General features: G+C 47.4%; 1 protein-coding gene across 2 annotated transcripts in view; it reads left to right on the forward strand.

Moving 5' to 3' along the window:
* Positions 1-17,450, forward strand: part of MAML3 (mastermind like transcriptional coactivator 3) — a 404,763-nt gene that overhangs the window by 379,733 nt on the left and 7,580 nt on the right. Inside the window, exons 3-4 of one of the 2 annotated variants that reach the window (XM_029940811.1) lie at positions 11,846-12,103; positions 16,184-16,268. In XM_029940811.1, the coding sequence (XP_029796671.1) occupies positions 11,846-12,103; positions 16,184-16,268 (343 nt within the window). The remainder of the gene's footprint in view (positions 1-11,845; positions 12,104-16,183; positions 16,269-17,450) is intronic. The other variant, XM_029940814.1, reaches the window with a different exon arrangement.

The raw sequence follows: 17,450 nt of genomic DNA on the forward strand, positions 1-17,450 counted from the left end.
CACAAGGTGGAGGGGCTGACCTGACCATTAAGAAAGAACAAAATATGAGCTGAAAATAACAGCCCTACCTAAAGTTTCTAATTTCCTCATTATTATTAATATTGGTGCTAATGAAGGAAACATTTATGAGCACTTACTGTTATGCCAGGCACTGTCGATTCATCCTACCTGAGTGCAGTTCTGATAAAGGGGGTGAGACATTTAAGATCCATAGAGCATGGTTTCTGACTGTTTCCAGACTCCGCTATCCAGGACAGTCCACGTGTGAGGCAGGAGGCGGGGCCTGTGTCCACTGCGGTGCAGGTGCGCTGGGGGAGACTCTCCGGAGCCCGTGTTTCTGCTGAGACTGCTTTCACCCCCGTTTGTCCCCAACTCTTCTCAAAGCTCAGAAGAGACCCTGGCCACTTCTCTTTCTTGAAGTCACCATATATATGTACAAAACGAAGAAATGCCCATAGGTTGTTTTTTTAAGTAATTTTTTTATTTATTTTACTTTTTTTTAGTGTATATTTATTTTTGAGAGAGAGACAGAGCATGCATGGGGGAGGAGCAGAGAGAGAGGTAGACACAGAACTGGAGGCAGGCTCCAGGCTCTGAGCTGTCAGCACAGGGCCCAACGTGGAGCTCGAACCCATGACTTATGAGATCATGACCTGAGCCAAAGTTGGATGCTTAACCGACTGAGCCACCCAGGGGCCCCAAAAGTAATGTTTTTATTTTTAAAAAGAGTGTGTGCTTATAATACCATCCACAAGATAAACACAGGTCTTATAACGAATATTAACACATGATAGACTTAGAGCAGTGTGATCTGGTAACAAGGTACAACTTAAAACCACAAAATACAAGGTATCTTTCGAGTCTGTCAGGCTTCCTCTGTGACCCTATGTAAGACCGTGCGTGCAAAATACATCTGACAATCTAAACTCAAGGATTACTGAGGATGGAAGGGCCATGGTCCAATGGCCCCCCATCCCCGCCTGCCTATAGGCCCTCCCCGACCTTGTGGGAGCCCCTCTTCTAGATTTGCTTCCTCTGAGAACCTGGTTCTCAGCCAGAATCTCTAAAGATGTAACGTACCGACCCCAGATTTCTAAATGCTATTTCTTTTTTTCCTACTTTCTCATGCCCTTCCCAAAGTCCTGGCCTCCTCCAACCTCACCACTGCTGGCCTGGCTTTTGCTCTCAGGAGTGTGGCGAGGCCGGCCCCCTCTCAGAGCCCCTGGTTTGCCCACACACAGGTGCAGCAGTCCGAAAACCCACAAAACAGGCTGACCAGACCCTCCCTGGAGAGCAAAGGGCCGTGAGCAGGCAGCTCGGTAGAAGTGGCTCTTCACAGGCAGTCGGAGCTGGTGCCCCTCAAGCCACCCTCCCAAGGCTGCCCAGAGAATGGAGGACGTGCCTGCCTCTGTTCCCAGCAGGCCCACAAGCCCGGAGCTCTCCTTCCCTCTTCCTGTCTTGTAGTGGTTGCAGCAGAGAGCTCCATTTGGCAGCGTGGTAGTGCTCTTGTCTATAAATGGAAACATTGGCCTGTCTCCCAGTATAACACAAGATAGGCCTCTGCATCAGTTATGCAATCTTCGCTGTGATGACTTCATCAGAAAGTGGGGGAGGCAATAAAAGAGAAAGGTATGGTTTAGGGGAACAGTAGCTCAAGAGAAAAACTCTTCCCAGGAGCCGCTGAAAACAGCTGAGACTCCTTCCTCTCTCTCTCTATTTTTAATTCAAGGGAAGAAAGACAGCAAACATTGGGCAAAAAAACCCCACAAAAACCTAGTTCCTGGAGCAGCTGTCAAACCACTTGCAGCTCCTGTGTCCTTCGGGCCACTTGAAAGCAGGCAGATTCGGTGCCCACCTCTGGGGGGTCTCACTGCCCCTGGCGCTGGGGTCTGCTTACAGCCTTGCGGAGAAGGCAACCTGTGAAGGCAAACAGCATGGGTTTGCACTCATCTCTCAAGTTCAAGATTGGGCTGGTTCTGGCCCCGCTCCGGAGAACGACCATGGAGAGCAGGGCGCTGCAGCATAGAGAGGCTTGCCCCCGGGGGAATCCGAGAATTCTCCCAAGATGGTCAGTCCCCGTCAGAGCCTTCTCTGGGATGTGGGAGCTCTCTGGAAGCACTGAAAAGCTGGCCCCGTTGCTGAGCGTCTAGCCAAATGCAGTTTGTTCATGTTCATGCTGTGTCCAGGTCTTAAAAGGGAACGGCTACTTAAGGATGTCTACAGCACACGCCACAGCATAAGATGGGCTCAGGTGGAAATAATCCGGGACCCAGATGCGGCTAGGGCTCCTCTTGAACTCACTGCATTCCGTTCATGTCTGTTACGACCAAGTCTGCTTAATGAGGGTTTGGAGCCAGGGGGACTTGTATTATAGTTTCATGAATCCTCTAAATGTTGACCATTTAGGCTGGGTTTTTTTGTTGTTTTTTGCTACTCTAAATCCTTCAAGCTATTCAAGATAAAATCTTGGTATAAAGCTATGACTGTTTCCATGAGATGAGTCCTTAGAAATGGAATTTCGGGGTAGGATGTATTCAAGTCTTTGATCACTGTCTCCATTTTCCTCCTGTCTCCTTGTGCCTTTCTGAGACATCACTTCTTCTGATGAGCCTTCAGTGTCCGCCCCAGGCAGTCAGGTGCCTTCACCGCTAGGTCCCTGTGCTCTAGTGCCTCCTTGTACGAGGCCCAGGGACCTGCCATGTGCTCCTTTCTCTGCAAAGATGCCATCAGCTTTTTTTTTTTTTTTTTTTTTTGTAATTTAAAGACTTTATTTTTAGGGAATGTTTTAAAAAACAGTATTTACTCAAAGGAACATTTTCATAATAGAATATTTGAAAGGGTATAGGAGTGTCTGGGTGGCTCAGTCAGTTGAGTGTTGACTTCGGCTCAGTCATGATCTCATGGTTCATGGGTTCGAGCCCCACATCAGGCTCTGTGTTGACACCTCAGAGCCTGGAGCCTGCTTCAGGTTCTGTCTCCTTCTCTCTCTGCCCCTCCTCCACTCACACTCTGTCTCTGTCACTCTCTAAAGTAAAGATTTAAAAAAATTTTTTAAAGATTTGAAAGGGTATAGAAATAAAAATCATTTATAATCCTTGTCTAACATGATTATTCTGTTTTAGAAACTATTTTTCCTCCCCTTAACTGTATATTGTAAGCTATTCTCTGTGTGATTAGATAGTCTAAGAAGGCATGATTTTTATTGGCTGCCTAGTATTCGTGGTATGGATGTACCATAATTTATTTAATCAAGCTCCTATTGTTGCACACTAATGAACTTTTAACCAATTTAGACTTGCTTTGGTGGTGGAATTAATCACAACAAAGGGATCAAAAGGACTCTGTAATTTACATCAAAGGCAGAGGAAAAGCATAACTCTCAAAGTTGTGTTTCCAGTGAAGGGAGCGATGGTGACTATGTTCAAAGCACTGATAAGGACAAATGGTATTTTTGTTGTTTTTACCCCCAAGTAAGTCCTTGAAAGCCTGACCTTCCTGTGGTTGATGCAGCTAGCCTTGCATTGGATTGCCAACTTTAACCCTTTTTTCATCTTCAGTGGATGCTCCATTCCTGTAGCTCAGAGAAGCCATCCATTGTGGGGACATCTTTCTTTTTTCCCCTCTCCAGTCCTACATGATACTGGTTTAGGCTAGAATTCATCATAGCCTCTTAGTTCAGTTCAGCAAGCATTTACTCTGTTGCAACTGTGGACCTAGCTCTGTGCTGGATGCTACATAATCTGCAAGCCTGGTAGAAATACTGTCATAAAGACGTCATTCTGCCAGAAAACTAACTTGCAAGCATTTGGAAAGCTGGAACTTTCTACTGCCCTATGTTACTTAGAAACAGTGGTACAGTAGTGTATATAACATTACCATGACCATGGAAAGTATATCATTCTTTACAGAGGAAAAAGCTGGGGGAAGTTCAAAAATAAAAACCAGAAAACAAAAGCAAAACATCAAAATATTAACATGGTTGCCTCTGAGTATTCGAAATGAATAAAGCTTTTTTGGTTCTATGCACTTTTATTCAGTGCTTCAAATATTTCCTGTGATTGAGAGGAGATGTGGGGGCAAAAATGTGTTTTTTAAACAGTTAAACATCTGGGGGGCCTGGGTGGCTCAGTCGCTTAAGCTTCCAACTCTTGATTTCAGCTCCGGTCATGATCTCTCGGTTCATGGGTTCAAGCCCCTCATCGAGCTTTGTGTTTACAGCACAGAGCGTACTTGGAATTCTCTCCCTCTCTCTCTGCCCACCCCTGCTCACACACTTGCTCTTTCTCTCTCAAAAATAAATAAACATTTAAAATACATATATAGTTAAATGTCTGGGTAGCATCTCCATTCTGTTGAGAATCTGGAAGGAAAACCAAGCTTAAAGTCTGAGTTCTCATTGCCTTAAGAGCTAGGTCCACAGCTTTTCCCTCACCCCTGACTTTGTAGAGCTGCATGATCGAGAGGTCAAAGCAGTCACAGTAATAATAACAGCAAGCTATTTGTAGATGGTTGGGTGTGCCAGCCACTGGGCCTATGATGGAACTGTTTCTACCCAGTCCTGGTGAGTTCCTCCAATGTAAAGTGCTCCTTCTTCCCGGCTGAATTTAAGAACTTTGCTGAACCCATTTAGCAGGCTTACCACTGGGCCTAAAGTTACTGCTGTTTCAACGATAAGCTTCCTTAATTGATAAACTGCCTTAACACTCAATCGTCATGGGGACGCAACCACCACAGATCATAAAACAAACCATTTTATCCAACCTTCTTCAATAATCTGCAGGAACAGAGGGTTTTGTTTGGGGCCCAGTTAGGGCTCTGCTGTGAATTTATTGTAAGCACTCTCCCAGACCCACAGTGAAAAACTGTTCTGGATGAAGACAAAGAAAGTCTGTAAATGAAGCCACCACCCTGAAACCAAGTTTCTGCCCTGACACCTGATCAACTTCAAAGAGAATTCTAAGGTTTTATTTTATTTTGTTCCTTCCTCCTACTTATGGTTGAATGGTCTAATCTTATGCCCTTTCTTTAAATGTCAAAGTTGATAGCACAAAGGCATCCTAATTTGGGGGATCAGGCAACATATAAAAAATGATGCATATTTTTGTGCTCCTTCAGCTTCATCCTTTGATCCCTGTCGAGTCTCTACCTTTTTATTCTATGCCCATTCCTCTCCACCCCCCGCTTCCCACTTCTCTTTAGTTCACAGCCCTCTTGGGTGGTCTGCTCAATTTAGACCAGATGCATGTTTCGGTCAGTGACTAAGTGAGACCCAAAGCCACCATCACCAGCTGTGGGTCATCAGACAAGTCCCGTAACCTCTCAGAGACTCAGGTTTTCCTAACCAACAAAATGTGTTTAATTATGCAAATGAAGCATCCAGTAGGTGCCCCATAAGTGCAACTCATCTTCTTCAATTGTTGCTTCTGGATTTCTCCCAAGTTTGAAGACCCTTTTCCAACAAAGGGGACTCTCCTCAAATCACAGTTTTCTAGTTCTACCATACATCAGACCAGGAGATGGGAAGTCTAGCGATGTTTATGCTTCCTGCGTGAGCACGGGAGTTCCGTGGCCTCACCCCTTCCTTAATCTTGGCCACTGCTCAGCCTGCCCAGCAAAGTTGCAGGAGTCCTGACCTGCCCGAAAGAATTATGGCCATGGGCTCCTTTCAGAATTCCTGGGGTCGCATTGCCTGAGCAGCCCTCTGAAAATGTAAGAGTTTTGTTCCAAATGCTGAAGAATCTGCGATAAAAACCTAAGCAACTCAGCACTCTTGACTTGCTTTTCAAAGTGTGGGATTTGCTATCTAAATCAGGGCACAGAGAGCTCAGACACCCCAGGTTGCAGTCATTGCCCATAAACCAGGACTGCTATTTGCCCCAGTGATTCTCAAACTGCAGGGCGTCTTAGTTTCCTGGAAGGCATGTGAAACTGCTCCCAGAGGTTCTGCTTCAGTAGGCCTGAGGCGGAGCCTGAGAGTTTGCATTTCTAACAGGCTCCCAAGTCATGCTAATACCCCTGATCCTGGAACCACACTTTCACAACCTCTCATTTAATTTAGCCCAGAATTGTTCCTGAACTGCCCAGACTGGAAGTGGGGGAGATTTGAGCATCTTTCTTAGCCATTTTCTTTTTATACTCTTTCCTCTCCAAAGTTTCTATTGTCAAGGGAGGAGTCTTATATGATTTTCACTTGAGGAGGTGGGGACTGAAATCCAGAAGTCAGAAGGCTTTCCAGAGCCTCAGAATGCCAGTTCACCACCCTGAGTCTCTGGGAGTCAGAGCCAGACGCCTCCATCCAGGCTGCGGTGGGCGTCGGATTCATCCTGTCCTGCTCTCTGACCTAAAACTGCCCAGCTCTTTCCCAGCAAGTGTGATGTTCTGCCTGAAACATTAGCTTCCTCCTTTGAAAACACTTCCTTCTTCTGAAATTTAAAATAGTTATCTTTGCAGGAGAAAGCCTCTGGATACTGGTCATTGGTTGGACATACCAGACTCTTGATGTATAGAATCTAGGCTATATTCCGTTTGGGCTGGAGAGTTATTTATTTATTCATTCATTTTAATACTTGATTCAGTTCAATGTGTGTGAAAAGCACAGATTTCTTTTCTGGGACATCCATTTTATTATTTTTATATTTTCCTACGTGAACAGCCCTTCTCTCTCCTCGCTTGCCTTTTGCACCCATTTACTTCCTGGCTCCGGGCACGCATGGTGTGCCAGGGGCCCGGGAAAAGCGCCCCCTGAGCGCGCCTGGCTCACGGGCTCCAAGGCAGCGCGCGCCGGCCGAGGACCTCCGCGGCCCCGGGGCAACTCGCCGGCGCCCGGGACCGCCTCGTCGGTTTCTTTGTTAGAGACGCCAGCGCTGAGAGGCATCTTCGGGCCTGCAGCCCCACTCCTGACTTCTTAGAGCCCCCTAAGGACTTGTAAGCATATAGGCTCGAGTCAAGAGGCTAAATTACGCCCCAGGGGACTTTTTAAGTAAAATCCTAAATTTCATTTAGGCTGTTCGTAGGCCATGTGATTGCAGCCTGAACCGAGGCCGCCCTCAGCGCCGCCCTCCCGCGCCGGCTTTGTGAAGCTCTGGCTGCGGGGAAACTCTGCCCCTCTTGGACCGTCAGCCCCAGGGTCTGGTGCAAGCCACTCGCCCTCCCCTCTCCGGGTGCCACCGCCCCCCACCATCTCCTCCGGCTCCCAGCCCTTCCGTTTCCTTCCCCGGCCTCCCCCCAACCCGACCTGAAATCTCCCTCCCCTCGGGCTGGAAGGAAAGTCGGTAATAAGAAACCAGTTCGGTGTCAGTCGGAGAGAGGGTGGGAGGGAGATAACCCCAGAGATACACGGCAATGGAGAGAGAACGCATTTTGTGTAAAGAGGGCCTCAAGTCACCAGGGAATTCCTGGATTGTCTCAGGCTGTCGTGTGTGATGTCCATCACGCCGTGCGAACACCATCTGCTCGGTATTATGCTCTCAGTTGCCAGGCTACCTGCTGTACGCAGTAACACTTGACTGCCTGGCTCCACGTTCGCAGCGTCCGCCCAGACGCGCGGGGCGGGGGGCGGGGTGGGGGGGGGAGGAACAGGAGTCATGATTAAGCCATCTGCGGGAGGGGGGGGGGGGGACGCGGGCGGAACTGGCGCTGCAGAGCCGGAGCGCCGGGCTGACACCACCATCTGCTGGGGCAGGGGGAGAACAGCAGCTGCTCCTGGTTCCTCCACCGCCGGGAAAAGGCTGATGAAGCCCCCAGCGTCCTCGAGCCAGCTCTTCCCCAAGTCCCGGCACCCGGGACCTCCTCTCCGGCGGCGGCAGCCTTTTGTGAGCCCCCTCCCCGGGGCCGGCGCTCCTGGTTTGCCGCCAGCAACCCCGGCCCCTCTCACCCAAACACTACGCTTGTTCTTGAAAACACTTAAGAGAAATAAAGCTTCGCTACGCACAGATTTATAAATAAACAGCTGGCTGCTCTTGGGAGATATTTTTACCGCAGCTGTTTTTTTTGAAGTAGAAAACTACCTCTTTGGAGGAGGTAGGGTGTTTTTTTACACCTCCTACCTCTCTCCAGCCCTTAGAAAATTCCTAAGATCTTTTCCCTGAGGAAGGAGCTATGTAAAATGGGTTCACTGGTTTTGTTTTCCCCTTATCTTTATTTTACTGAAGAGTGAGAAGGTTTGGGGAGTAATGAAGATCTCTGTAGCCAATTGGATTTCCGAAGGGAATCTAGGGAGTTAAGATTCTTGGTAGAAGGCAAGGGAGGTCGCTGGGCAGGGGGTGGGGTGGAGAAGGAGCCAGTAATTAAAACTAAAAATACTGCATCATTTGGCTTCAAGGCATTACATTTCTCTGACGAAAGCTCAGCCTGGTTTTCTCTAATTGCACACGCAGTGTGTGTCCTCCTTAGAAACAAGAGCGTTGGCTTGAAATCCTGAAATTCGACAGGCTATTGCTCATTAAGCCTCTTAGACTGGAGGTTAAAAGCTGCCATGTAATATGAAACAGTTAATGGCCTCAGCCAGCTCCATTTGTAAGGCAAGTCACCGGGAGTGCTTCACACTTCGGAATACACACTTGAGGTGGGGGCTGTCTGTGTCACCCACCGGCTGCTGAACGCAGGAGAGCTTGTTGGGAAAGTACACAAGGTGTACCAGCCTACATCCAGGAGGTTTCCTATGGAAGGCAAGCCCTTAAAAATGCACAGAGCCGTCCTGCCCCTGAGCCAATGGGAGGAAGTCATTTGGAGAAAGAGATATTCCTGGGAGGTGATAACCTAACTATCTCTTTGGGCAAGTTTTTCTCCCCTCTGCTGTGCTTCTGAAGTATTTCAGTTTTTCTTTTTGCCCCAGGAAGATAAGGGCCACAAGTGGTTGGATGTATCAACATCATCACTTCCTTTCTTTCCAAAGGGGAGAAAAGGCTGGGAAAGCAACACTTCACTACTTGCCACTTTTGGGCGTGCACCCCAGCTAGGCAGGGCTGCTCACACACGACGATAATATCTCAAAGTGCCCAACGATAAATAGGGTCAGCCTGGGCCAGCCCAGACCAGCCCTCATAAAACTAGATGAAGCAAACTTTATCTTCCCTTGTGTCTCATTTTCTTTCTCCTCTCCTTATCAAAACTGGAAAACATTAGGGTGCCTGGGTGGCTCAGTCAGTCAAACGACCGACTTTGGCTCAGGTCATGATCTTGTCCTCTGTGAGGTAGAGCCCCAAGCAAGGGCCTGCGCTGGCAGTGCAGGGCCTGCTTGGGATACTCTCTCCCTCGCTCTCTGCCCTTCTCCCACGCATGCGTGCACGCGCTCTCTCTCTTGCTCTCTTTCGCTGTCACTCAAACAGAAAAAAATTAAGAAAAAAAAAACGGGAAAATATCAAATATACTGAAACACACAGGAAAAAAACACAGTGTTATCTGTATTTTGTGGATTGGTTAACTGTTTATACTTCAGTGTGAATTCGTTTGTTAAAGTGCTAAGTCAGTCAGCCATTTGTCCCTAAAGGTGGCAAGAAGCAGCTTTTTCCCATTGGAAGGAAGGGCTTGGAAATAGGCAGCAAGTATTGGGGGAAAAGGGGAGACTCTGAAACATTGTGATGCCTTTGGTAGCATAAAGGCTCCTGGCATTCTTGAATATAAGTTCTTTTCAACATAAATATTTCACGGCTCTCTACCTAATAATCGTCTACAGAGGAAATACGCAAAGATGAAAAGGGTTTTGCAATAACACTTCCATTTGAAAAGTAGAACACAGGACACTTATGGGAGACACACTATATATTTAGTCTACAAGCAACTCTCTGGTGTACACTTAGCACCACGGCCCCAAGGTCTCGTAAAGGCCTGTGCTAGGGGAAGGAATACTAAATTTAGACTCCAGATCGGTGTTCCAGTTCTGCTATTTCCAGTTCTTCCATTTGCTAAGCGTGACCTGGACTACTGCACTAACTATCCGGGACCTCATGGCCTCTTGTTTCCAGGCTGAGAGAAGCAATGGGTTTTTGTCTGCTTTGCTTGTTTTGTTGTGTCCGTGTGGGTGGAGGGAGGAAAGAAGATCCGCTGGAGATGGGGTTTCGGCTGGGAAGAAAGGTGTGAACGGCTGAGCACCATGCAGCAGAGGGAAGGGGCGCACACCCAGGCTGTGGGGCATCCGATCTAGGACTGCGTCTCTAGGAGAGCCGGAGAGCAGACCCAGCTGTATGTTTTGGAAGGACAATGCCAGCATGATTGACTGTATCTATTCCGAAGAGGTAGCAGAGCAGAAGTAGAAAAAATATTAAAATCCAGTTTGGTTGGATACAAAAATATTTAGAAAACTATAGACTGATTCGTATTCATTTTGTCTTATTTTGGTGACATGATGGCACCTCACACTATGATTGGATACTTCTTTACACGTGTGCCCATTTCATCTGTGTTCATCTCAGACATCCTCTGTGTTCAGATTAATTACTTGAAACTTGAATGTATTAAAAGGCAGAATATTCAGACTTGCTTAGTAGACGAACAAGAAAGGAATGATCTAGAAGCTGAGTCTTATGGTTACATACCAACTCTTCCCATCAGCTATTTTCCCTGGTGTACACTGTCTGGCTGTTACAAACTTTCCCTGGGAGCATATTCTTCTAGTCAGAGTTGACTCTGTGAGTAGATCTCTACCACTTTTCTCCCTACTCCTTAAGAACCAGGCCTTAGAAGTTGCCATCATTTGGGGCGCCTAGGTGGCTCAGTCAGTTAAACCTCCGACTTCAGCTCAGGTCAGATCTCACATTCATGGGTTCGAGCCCCGCATCAGGCTCCGTGCTAACAGCTCAGAGCCTGGAGCCTGCTTCTGGTTCTGTGTCTCCTTCTCTCTCTGCCCCTCCCCGTCTCATGCTCTGTCACTCTCTGTATCAAAAATAAATAAAAAAACATTTAAAAAAATAAAAAAAAAAAAGAAGTTGCCATCATTTGACCGAGACACTTGAAGAATCAGAAGACCCAAATCAACTCCCACAGGATAAATTGTCTCAGACACAGGAGGCTCAGCCCTATTTTTAAAGATGTGAGGGTGCCCCTGCCTGGCTCAGTCTAGCAACCAGCTTTTGACAGGCTCAAGTCATGATCTCACGGTTCATGGGTTCAAGCCCCACATCAGGCTCTGTGCTGACGGTACAGAGCCTGTTTGGGATTCTTTCTCTCCCTGCCCCCCCCCCCCCGCCCATGTGCTCTGTGTCTCTCTCAAAATAAGGAAACTGTAAAAAAAATTATTAAAGATGTCGAGAGATTACGTATCTTTGTTCAGTGCAGCACATTCCCAGCGCTCACCATCAACAACTCCCACTAGCAGGAATTTTGTTTTTGCATATAGCAAAGCTTCCAAATGTCACAATTAATTGGAATAACACCAATTAGTAGATCTACTGATTGATAAATTCCAGAATTCTTCTGTAAATGCCTCTCCTACTAGCTAAGAAGTCCATTTAGGCCAGGTAGGCAATAAAGATTAAGGGATAGGGTCATTAAGAGGTAGGGTCACGCTGTCTTATTCCAGACTTAAGGTGAGCCCCGCCTGAAGGCTTCTTCCCTTTCTTTTGGAGGAACAGGGAACGTTAGCTGAATACCCAGCCCTGTCCCTTAATCAGTCTCATCCAAAACAGACTGGACTTGCTGTCAGATTTCCCAGAGCCGTGTGCCCTTACCGTCCCCTTGTATCTCTCCAGTTCCACGGTGGTGAGGCCAGATTCAAGGACTACTGGGTTGTTTTTATGGAAATAGAAAGTGTGTCACTCAGGACCCCGCAGGCCTACAAGCTGCAGCCTCCGCCTCATGCTTCCTCTCAAATATGAATTCTCTGCATTCTCTTCTCTTCTTGTCCTCCCAGGAGCAGCACCCAGTTGGACTTCCCCGGACCACAGGCCCCATGCAGTCCTCTGTGCCCCCAGGCTCGGGTGGCATGGTCTCCGGAGCCAGCCCCGCGGGGCCTGGCTTCCTGGGTGGCCAGCCCCAGGCGGCCATCATGAAACAGATGCTCATTGATCAGCGGGCCCAGTTGATGGAGCAGCAGAAGCAACAGTTCCTTCGAGAGCAAAGGCAGCAGCAGCAGCAACAGCAGCAGCAGCAACAGATTCTAGCTGAACAGGTAACATGATTCATTCATTCAGCAAGCATTTATTCAGCACCTGGTGTCTGCGAGAGAGAGTCCCAGTTTGTGTCCTATGTCAAGAGATTCACAGTCCAGCATTTCCCGGGACCACAGAAGAATCTGTAGAATTTCCACTTCTCAATTAGTTCAGCTTTTTCTTAGAATGAATTAGTTTGTTCTTAAAAGACAGGCTTCCGCCATCAGTTTGAAGGCCTATTTGCCAAAGACATTTCTTCGATTCAAGCCTGCCTTCTTTTCTTCTGGTTTCTGGCACAGGAGGTCTGTGCAATCAGTATGGGGGTTGGGAGGCTGCCTCACATTCTTCATAGACACTAATATTTCCAGCCTGAAGAAAAAAGAAAATAACTCAGAGAACTTTGTTTCTTGAAGGAAAATGTCAGGAGGAGGGATTGAGAAGAATTCTACAGAATTGATCATGAACAATGGGACAGGAACAATGGCAGAATAATAGGGCCTACAGAACTACCTGGAAACCTGAACCCGGGGTCACAGAAAGGGTGCCAACTTAAGAAAATTCCCAACAGCTTTAAAACAGCTCAAGAAATCTTTGAGTTAAAGGAAGGCCTGACACAAATAAATCTTACCGTAGGCATCTTTGTCCCCCCTTGCCATATAATTCCTCCAGCTTCCAAAGAAAGCCTTCCCTGGGAGCTGCTTCTGTAGGTTCCAATGTGTTTTGTTTTTCAAGATGCCCATGCCTGATCCAGTATTATTATCCCAGGAAAGGCCTGAGGCCTTCCACAAGAAATCCCTACACGGCTCCTGTGGGAGCCTGCACGGGGCCTCTCTCTCTCTTCTTATAGGAGGTAGGCATGAGGTTGTCTTCCAAGGCTTAAAGCCTAACAAAGCTTTGCCCTACTGTTACCCTTCTAGAATGTTCCTGATACAGTTAGAATTTTGGAAATTTATCAAGCCTCCTTCACCCCATATTTCCAAGACACCACGTGGGACACAGACCTGTTGAGGTCCCTACTGAGAGCAGCAGTTCAGAGTAACACCAGCCGTCTCCCAAATAGAAAAATTGTACTGTTGAACACAGTGCGCTTATGTTCCCTTCTTTGCTTTTGTTCCTGCGCAGCTGTGTAATTATCTCCCTTTTTACCAAGGTCAGTCAGCCGCCTGGCAGCTCTTGTACAAACAAACCTCTATCCCTCTCGCCCTGCATAAGGTGTGTGACAAGGAGCCGTGCTAATATCTCTCAGGCAGTGATAAATGGAGCCGCCGAGGGGAAGCTGGGCTTTGTAAATCCTCTCCCCAGCCAATCCCGGGAAACTTCAGGTGCCCCTGGTACTGTGAGCGATGGCCTTTGATGTGTGTGGTGTGACCGACGCGCAAACAGGAGACAGGCGACCAGGCAAACGCAGTTGTGCTAGCCAGGGCTGTCCCCACTCAGCGAGGGCCGCCAAACCCCAGGGAACAGGGAGGAGGAGGGAGAGCTGCCCCAGGAGGGTGCCCAGACAGGGAGCCGAGACCCAGAGAGATACAGGGCCACTTGGAAAAGATGGGAAATGGGTATCATTCCTTAGCAAGTTGTGGACACCCAGAAACAAAGAGGGACCAACAAAGAAATTTTACTCAGACTCCAAATATGTCCCACCTTTTGCTTGTGGTCTGATTCTTAAAAAATGTCTTTCCCCTCTCTCTTTTCATCTGAGGTCAGATTTCATACATTCCCAGCCTTCCTCCTATAACTCTTTTAAGGATCACATAGAATTATATGTGTAAAATTCTTTAGAAACTGTTCACGTGGATGTGGGGACCTGTCACATGGCCCTGGTGTCACGGAATGTGATGTCAGAGCTGTGGCCACAGCCGCCAGCCATCCGGTGGGACAAGGCTCAGTGAAACAGAGGGCCCGCACAGAAACAACTCAGCGCAGCCGCCTACCTGTGCCTGGAGACAGAGCTTGTCCGTGCAGGCTGTCTGGGGGTCTACCCATGGTGGGCTGTCAGCTTTTGTGTTTTGAGAACGAATATTGTCCTATCAAGGCCGAGCTGATGTTCTTGGTCTCTGCAGCAGCAGTGAAAGTGCCTAATTATTGCAGTTTTGAAAGTAGCATATTGGGGGTCCTGGGATTTCCTGGGAGGACTTGGGAGGGAAAACAGAAGGATTGGGAGATCTTGCCTGTCTTTGAGAACTTTAAAATGACTTTAGTTAGTAGCTTTAGAAATCAGGATGGAGCAAGCTGAAAGCCGGTGTGAATTGACATTTAATGCCTTATTCTCAAAGAGCAGAGAGCAAGTTGCCTCACATCAGTCACGAAGGTTCAACCGAACCCAGAATTTTAGACGTGAAAGAAGTATTGGTGATCATGGAGGCTTTTTTATTTTACCTATGAAGAAACTGAGGCCAGGGAGCTCATGTGATGTATCAGAGACCGCAGAGCCAGAGACGCAGAGCCCCGGGACAGGAGCAGGAGGCCCCCGCCCCCAGCCGACCCCAGGCCACCCCAGGGCTTCTGCCCAGTCAGTGTGGACACTTAAGTTCTTACATAATATGAGAAGTTTGGCTGAGGAGAAGCTTTTAAATGCTCAGCTTAATGCCCTTAGATTGCTGCCTAAAAGATTAACATAGTCTCTTGTCTATACTTTATCTGTACAATTAATTAATTTCAACACTTTGTGCAAAACACCATGGTCGGCACCCCAGGATGGGTGAACAGGGCAGAGGCTTTTCTTTTCATTGGTTGCCAGATGCTGGCTGGCCTTGTCGAGAGAAAGAAAAGAAAAAAGAGAGAGAGAAAGAAAATTATAGAGCTGCCCAGAAACAAAAACAAAGAGGAAAAAATAGAAATAAACACGCGCGTTAAGAAGTGGTCAATGTGTGTTATTTTTATAATGAACACTTGAAAGAGCAAGGCCCTTGTTGTATGTTCTTTATAAGCCCTTGCTGATGAAAGGTGCTCAATGAATATTCAGCAGCTGCAGAAGGAGGTTAAATGACATGCCGAAGGTCACGCAGCCACTTGACGGCAGTCCGGGAACTAAAACCCCTCTCTCTGCTCTTTGCACCTCGCTCTTATTTTCTTTCCCTTTTCACATACAGCATGGTAATGATCATAATAGCCTTTCCAGTAGATTGGTAACAGCACCGGCAGCTCTGAATCCCCGCGAGTGAAAGAAGAAAGAGGAAATCACAAGCCTCTGGCTCCCGGCACATGTGGAGTCCCGTGCGGTTTCCTTAAGGCACTAAATACTGTATATTTTACTTGCGGAGATGTATTTTACAGGCAGGGTGGCCTGGTGGGAATAAGATTAGCCTTTTTTATAGCCCCTGAGAATCCCATCTTCCTATAGCGGAAGTATCTATTTAGGTCATTAAAAATCAGTTGCTCGTCCCTTGAGCTGGGTCCCACAGTGCTAAGGAAAACATGCAAGCTGATGTGGGAAAGTCAAAGTCACAATGGCCTCCCTCGATACACACGCCTTTTGAGCCAGCAAGTCTACACATCAGATATGCCAGATAGTCACCAAAAGACACATACGAGGGTGTTCATAGAAGCAGCATTTGTGACCGCCCCCAAACTGGAAACACTCTAAATGCCCATCATGAGTAGAATAGGTAAATAAGAAAGTCGTGGTACATTCGCATGATGGAATATTATTCAACAGTGCCAGTGAACAGACGACACCTACACGCATCAACACGGATGAATCTCATGAATATAATGATGAACGCAAGAAGCCAGACACCAATACATTGTATGAATCCACTTATACGAAGTACAAAAGCAGACGTCACTAGTATGCATTGTTAGGTCAGGACAGTGGCTCCTCGGGCAGATGAAGTGTGTCCCTGGGGTTGATCACGACTAGAAAGAGGCATGAGGGAAATGCCAGCGGTGCTCAGTTTCTTGAGCTGGATGCTGGTTATTTTGTTACAGAATGTGTTCGTTTTGTGAAAATCCACCAAACCCATGCTTTGCACACTTGCCTGGATGTATGTTATTCCTCAACACAAAGTTTAGTTTTTGAAAAAACTGCCTTCCTCAAAACTGCCACAATATTTAACCGTCTCTCCCCGTGTCACCTCCCTGCCCTTGTCCTGTCGTTCTAGCAGCTGCAGCAATCGCATTTACCCCGCCAGCACCTCCAACAGCAACGGAATCCATACCCAGTGCAGCAGGTCAATCAGTTCCAAGGTGAGGCCAGTGCACACCTCTTCTGTTTTATGCTGTCTAGCCGTGGAGTGTGTGTGAGCATGTAGCCAGTGACATTGCCTTCTGTGCTGTGTTTGTGTTCAACAAAATATTAAAAATATTTTGGGGTGCCTGGGTGGCTCAGTTGGCTAAGCGGTTGACTTCAGCTCAAGTCATGATCTCGCAGTTCATGGGTTCGAGTCCTGCGTCAGGCTCTGTGCTGACAGCTCAGAGCCTAGAGCCTGCTTCAGATTCTGTGTCTCCTTCTCTCTCTGACTCTCCCCCACTCACACTCTGTCTGTCTGTCTGTCTCTCTCTCTCTCAAAAATAAATAAACATTTAAATTTTTTAATAAATAAATAAATAAAAATATTTTTAAACTGAGGGTGCCAATCAGTTAGAATACATTTCTGGATCCTCAGCTCTGCCAGGCATTAAACTTTTAGTGGCTGAGTCACAGAGAGGCCCTGGTTGGCCCCAGGAAGGGTGAGAGTGGCTGTGAGGGGCGGGGCTGGGGTAGCTGTTCTTTACCAAAGAAACAGAAGTATTTCAATAGTTTAACAGCCAACGAGGAGATACTGGTGCCTGACTGGTCCACTGTCAGCTTTGTCTATGTCTGGATCGTCACCTCTGGGAGCACGGGAGAAACAGCCCTATGCCACACCCTTCTTGCTAATCCCAGGAGGTCAGCTGGCCAAAGCCCCACTTCAAACTTCCACTTGGAAGATTCTGGCTTGCAGCATTCACCGATCTCTGCTGAAACCAGAAGACCAGTAGGACCTTGAGTTTGACTGGACTGTCTTGATCCCGCTGCCCTTCGCAGAAACTCTTATGACCCACGACCCAGTAGCAATGGGCACATTGTGTGCTCCGTGTTACCATTCCTTTATGAAGTAGAAAGTCCACTCAAATATCAATCCCTTCCATCTCCACTAGAGAGAAGCCCTGGGGGTCTTGCATGGGGTGGAGGGTGAGCCGGACAGCCCTTCCCAATCTCATCACAGGAGTTTTCAGCGAGCAACAAGGGTCACCAATAGCAGAAACCCTAATTCCCATCCTCTGCCCTTTTTGTGGGACCTAGATCCTAGGTCCTAATTTCTCAAGTGTTACCTGTCACTTCAAGAATCTGCCAGAAGCTATGAAGCCCGTTGCACATAAATATGCATATATGTAAATGAATACAAA

This window comes from Suricata suricatta, chromosome 1 (assembly GCF_006229205.1).
Source record: "Suricata suricatta isolate VVHF042 chromosome 1, meerkat_22Aug2017_6uvM2_HiC, whole genome shotgun sequence".
Taxonomy (NCBI): domain Eukaryota; kingdom Metazoa; phylum Chordata; class Mammalia; order Carnivora; family Herpestidae; genus Suricata; species Suricata suricatta.